This window comes from Pavona decussata, unplaced genomic scaffold, assembly GCF_977016875.1.
Source record: "Pavona decussata unplaced genomic scaffold, jaPavDecu1.1 SCAFFOLD_170, whole genome shotgun sequence".
In the NCBI taxonomy this organism is placed as follows: Eukaryota; Metazoa; Cnidaria; class Anthozoa; order Scleractinia; family Agariciidae; genus Pavona; species Pavona decussata.
The window spans coordinates 782,246-788,215 of NW_028145581.1; the positions used below are offsets into that span (position 1 = coordinate 782,246).

Below are 5,970 nucleotides of genomic sequence, written 5' to 3' on the forward strand. Positions count from 1 at the left end.
TTTAAAAGGAATCCCACGTTCTTTTCGGTGAAGCGTCAGCTCAAAGTTTTGTAACATTGGTATAAACTAATGCCGTTGGTTCCCAGACGGGCAAATACCTCGCTAACAATACCAAATGACGCTCAGCCAGCTGTCAGCAACAGCACGTAAATTCAGGGGCAAAGGTTCCGTTACCTTAAACTATTTTGCGACTTAACCTTTCAACTAAAACATCCCAAGAGATCAAACTGTATTAGCTTACACAAAAATGACTCTATAAGGCAAAAGGAACTGTTTGTTTCACTGACGTCATTCTTCATCAGGTGATCTCCATTTATTCTTGAGAAATGAATGCAAGAGTTTGAATGATTTTCAAACAGTCCACAAGCAAAATGTTCCAAATATTGTCTCGTTTGTTACCAGCTCGTTCTGTAGTCTTTAAGAGACATGTTTGTGTAAGTTAATACAGTATGATCTGTTTGCACGCTTTAGGACAGTTGTAGGACAATTGTAAAACCAAATTAAACAGGTCCTTCTGGAGATAGACCTCTATATACGTCTATTTCTAGTTAGCTAACCTGGCTTGACATCCTTCATTTTAAGGCTTTCAGCTCCTTGATCCAAGTTTTCCACCATGTCTGTCACTGCAGTTAGGCCCTGCTTCAGTTGCTCAACTCCGTGTTCTACCTTGTCCGTCCTTGCAGTTAGGTGCTCAACTTTGTCGTCTGTCTTGGCAAGTCCTTCTTGTAACGCCTGAACTTTTATCGAAAGTCGTTCGCTGATGGCTCTCTGACAACGGGAAAGTCTCGCCAGAGTCTCCTCCACCTCTTGAAGTTTTCCTGTTGTTGCATCAACGTTTCATCATGTTCATCCAGCCTGGTTCCGTGGCAAAGTTGAGAATCTTCAAGGACGGCAACCTGTTTTTGCACTGAAGCGAACTGTTTGATCACTTGATCCATTACCGACTGAAGGTGTTTGATGTCGTCGATGAGATTATTGACATTTTGTTGCACTAAAGTCAGAAGGTCTCTGTCCACAGCATGTCCCATACACAACTGGCGCCCTGCATACAGTATGAAGGGATTGTATGATTAGCATAATATATTGAAGTATTCATACCTTCGATTGCAGTAACATTAACTCTACTCTGAGGGTGTCAGATTCATTCAGGCTATGCAAACGTGCGTTTGAGAAATAACCTTTCCTCAAATGCAGAAAGAACCGTTCCTAAACAAATCGTTTTAAAAATTATTATCGCTTAACATATTTTTATATCAATCTATCTACTAAGTTGTAGAGCACTGAGTGTAACTTTTATTAAACGTCGTTCCAGTTCAAAGTTCTTATTTGTGTTAGCCGGCTGTATTGTAATTAGCACATTCCTCTTTTGGGTCAGTTTTAGTTAACTGGGAAAGCGTGGGTAAAAAATAGCTTATACTTTCGCCCATTTGCTTAATTTGTTTTCTCGTTCTTTCTTTCGTTAGTTCTATTATTATTATATTATTCAATTATTCGTTTTCTTCGTCCATGCAAAGGAGAGGTTAACGCTTAACAAATAGAGTTCGCTTGCTATACCTTTAGTTTGCCAATCATACAGATCGTCCAATGTCTTCTTCTCCTTCCCAGCAGTCAGGCCCAGACTTCTCACCAATGCTCCTAGCTTAGCAAAGCAATCATCGTAGAAGGTGTCAGACCATTCACTGACGTCAAAATGGCCCCACTTGTTTCGGACATTTTTTCTGACATCATCAGCAGATGTCTGAGTGAGCGCGGAGAAAATAGCTTTTGGTTGGTAGTAGGAAATTCCCAGTAAGTTCAAGATGGCGGTCATGTCCAGCGACTCATCAAAGGCAGAAAACATAGCAAGATGATTCGGAAGGTATATCTTGGCCAGGTCAGCTGAACTGTTGATAGTAAAACAGTAGCTTTTTTTGTCACTGCCATGCAGTGCACTGTTGTTATTAACATTCTGAAATTTCAGTTTTTTAAGGTGTGGTTTAGTGTTGGCGTAAGGATAAGTCAGTGTCTTCAGAGTACAGCCTGGGGTCAGGTGTTTGTCCAAGTCGTCATAATGAGTGTCCATGCCTGTTTTGATAACTTCTCGCAAAACTGGAGCGACAACTTTGTTCATGGCAATTCCTACAACAATCCATCTCTTCTCTTCATCAGAGACCATCATCTTTAGTACAAAGACGGATAAAAAGAAAAAATTAATCAAAGAATGTGTATATTACCTGGTACTAATAGTATATTGTTTTTTTCATAATTGGTGTGTGGCCCTCGTGATTCAGTTTTGCACTGTGGCGGACAAAAACAACAATATTTTATTTCACTAAACTTGACTTTTTGCTAAAAATCGGGGACAGCAGGGGCACCCAATAGTTCATTTCGGTGGATATCAAAGGGGTAATATGTTGACAAAAATACGAAAAGATGACAACTACCTATTTCCTAAAACGAGGAATAAAATCAAATTACTTAAAACGCTTGCGACTGACATTTGCACCTAAAGAATCCGAGCACATCAATCTGTATTTGCTTACACAAATGTGTCTTTAGAAAGGCCAGAAAACGATCAGGGAACACAGGACACAACATTATTACTATTTTGCTTAAATGTTCGCTCTCCTGACTTAAACCATGTTACGGAAACTGAGCTTTAGTTTAACTATGAAACCAAAAGGAAGAGAACGTTTATAAAATTTTAAGAATCGACAGTGATTGTTCACGAATCACTGAGAAATAGCTCTGTTATCAGTTCCACTTTTTGACAATACGTTTCTACGACGCGTTTTTAGACTTTTTTACGGCCATTTACTTAACTGTAAAATCACTACACAGTTTCAAATTTTAAGCAAATCTTTTTGAACTAAAGTTGCTTTTTCCTTGCAGCCTTCGCTGTCTGCTTACTTGCAGCATTACTAATACTATTATTAATAAATACTTCTGTCCGCCGGTTTACTTTTTTCGTAGAGTTGCATACATAATTCTTCATTCTCCTTCAAAAGGTAATCATATGAAATTTACCATTGCGCGATTGCGCGCTGATTGCGGATATTGACTTAATGATTACGAAAGGTGTTTGAATTATGAATTTACTTGTGTGAGCCGTGCTGGTAACTAACTTGTTTACAAAAAAAGCTATTTAATTCGGAAAATACTGATGAATTGTGAAATGTAGCTGACTGCTCGCTGACAGACTTTCATGTGCTAGTATATTTAACAATTAGATTATGAGCTCGAGGTTTCTATCGCGTGATAGTTGATTCGGGCTTTGCCCCCACGCATAGAAACCGAGAACGAATATGCTAATTGTTTTAGTATAAATCTACTGTAGTATAAATCTACTAATCTGCTGGTTACTTGGAGGTCACATGACATCTAACAATGAAACTCTTGCCTGTCAACATTGCAAAATCCATGACGCCCTATCCCTAACCCTAACTCGGCTCCGATGCGGGAAACATTGAGATTCCCGGGAAACAAAAGTTTAAAACTGTTTCCCTTGTGACCAGTCATTTTAAAAGTGTTTAATGTTTTAAATTTGGCAACTTCAGAAAAAAGTCTTCATATTTATTCGATTAACAGTCAACTTTCGAATAAGAGAAGACCTCCAATAGGTGCCCACCCTTAAAGCCCAAAAAGTTAATAAGCGCCCTCGCCACCCTCTCCCAACAAACAACATTTCTGTACCAGCCCAGCGTGAAGTAAGAGGGACGTCAGTTATGTTCCGAAATTGGTTTTAGAACTCGGTAGTCAAATATGAGCTTTTATATTGTCTATGGCTTGTTCATGTTAGCTTTTGTACTTTGTTTTGTCTTGTTGAAGCAAAACAAACTTGTTCAGTCCCTTGTTTTGTTATTCTTTAATATTGCCCTCGCTTATTCAAAAAATAATAAGCGTCCACCCTCATTGACCCAAAATTAAATAAGCGCCCAGGGCGGTTAATCGAATAAATACGGTAGTTTCCTGTTGGTGAAACTGCGAAATGCCAACCAAGTCGGCAAATGTCACAAACGTTTACTAATTATACGATTTTTGTAACAGCTGATGGTCTCCTCGATGAAGTATCAATGTTTTTTTCGTTTGCTACAATTCAATCAAGCAGTGCACATTCCACAACCATCAGAGGCAGACATTTTTAGACTGTCACAAAATTAATTCAATGAAATTAACATATATATTAATCTTATCACGCATGAGAAGATTTTCATTTGTTTGTTGAGCTTCTACGATAAACGCTAATTTGCTTCCAACAATCTTAGATAAATGCAAAAACACGTTTCGGTCTAAAACTCGAAAGTTTGATTCCATACTCCAAAGAAACTTTGTCCTAAGAAGCCAGTTTCTTTCAGACATTATTAATAGATACGCAGTCGACCATCACTTATCATCAACACAGTTTCGAAAAGCTTTTGTATCAAAGTTTCTAAAAAAACGCATTACCTTGAATCGATTACGCCGACGTCTCACGAAACTTACTATTATAAGACGAGAACGGAACTACCATACACTAACTGTACGTGAGTCTTGCATATTTGATTGACGGAATGCGGGAAACCGCTTGCATACAGTCAGCATGTAAAGTAGTCTCATGAAAAATGCATTGATGTTTGGAATTTTGCGAGCCGATTACTTAACTATCCAGCGTTTAGTCTTTATCACAGACGCAAATACTTGTAAATATAAAATAACTAACGCTTACCAAAAATGACAATTTATTTTACTGTGAAGTACAACGCAAATGCGATCCACCACAATAAATCACACTAAAGAGTAAAGATTCTAAAGAGGATGACAGTGATCTCTGTCTGCTATTAAAACAATCATCAACTTATTTTGTTTAAGTGAACATTTTTGCATACTAAATATGCGTTCTTCGGCTTTTTTTTTTTTGTAAGATTTGATCGGAGAAGTCTAAATTGACAACAAGTTGAGCAGAGATCGGCCGGTTCTCCTGCAGAATCCAAAGAAAACAAAGTTCTGAAAGTTGATTACAGATTTGTGGTCGAGATCGCGGGTTGTTACGGATAATCGGTCTTCCCGTAAGCGGATTTTTGGTTTTATCAAAAGTGCTGATAAGATATTAATTTGGCCACCTTAAAATGATTTTCGAGTGTTGATTCTGACGAAGGGCTAACGCTCGAAACGTCAGTACTCGAATCATTTTACGGTGGCCAAATTACCTAATATCAACTCTGTTGATAAAACCACACATTTCTTTCTACTCCCCACCGATGCAGTACAACAGTTTCTTTACACACTAACCGCCTTTTCGAAAATGCGGGACTCGAACAAAGTCACCGTCGATCTTTCCATTCAATGTATTTCAACGGTAAACCGTTCACTCATTGCGAATACAATACAGTCATCCTACCTTACTTGCGGACATGTTGTAGTTTCCGAGCTGCTCACGAAGAGCGCGTTGCAATTCTTGTGTTACGTCTTGTCCGCCTGCACCGAGACTTGCTCGCCGATTTAACGATTAAATCTCTCCATCTCACCGGGAACAGGCTAATAAGTTATTTTTGTTCCTTTACAACGAAAAGAAACAGACACCACAAACAAACTAAAACCAAGTGAATATAACGTAGCTTTGGGTGCAATATTAGAAATCGACTGAACTTAGCTTTAATGCGCCAGTGATTTTCAAACAACGCTTTGTGTGGAAGTATATTGGCTTTGAACAGTAACTCAGTTTTTTAAATAGTAGCCATGAAATTTTAGCGAATTCTACTGATACGGCTAATTATACCGTGTTTCGCTTGTGTCACTGAAATTTAAATTTCGAACTTTGCACAATTACGTCTCAAAAGTGAACGGAACTTGTTAAAGGTGTAGGTGAGAATGAAATGCCTCACTACCATTGCGGTCGACCGTAGAAGCGGAAACGACAGGAATCTGCTTGCGAAGCAGTTTTTTAAGAACCCTTGTGAATGACTCTTTCATCCTTGTACGAAACTGAATTGAAGACTTGTAACGGTATTTCTT

General features: G+C 38.5%; 1 protein-coding gene across 1 annotated transcript; it reads right to left on the minus strand.

The window, feature by feature from the left end:
• Positions 1–677: 677 nt before the first annotated feature.
• LOC146464013 (uncharacterized) lies at positions 678–5,567 on the minus strand. Its single transcript, XM_085083782.1, has 3 exons — positions 5,357–5,567; positions 1,555–2,158; positions 678–1,042 (listed from the first exon to the last, which is right to left on the minus strand). The coding sequence occupies exons 1-3, from the start codon at positions 5,369–5,371 to the stop codon at positions 741–743; spliced, it is 921 nt and encodes a 306-aa protein (XP_084939908.1). The 5' UTR covers positions 5,372–5,567; the 3' UTR covers positions 678–740.
• Between the last annotated feature and the right edge of the window lie 403 nt (positions 5,568–5,970).

Coding starts and splice junctions, on each gene's coding strand:
- LOC146464013 (XM_085083782.1), bottom strand. Junction 1,043..1,554: donor GTATGATTGGCAAACTAAAG/GTATAGCAAGCG, acceptor TACTGTATGCAG/GGCGCCAGTTGTGTATGGGA.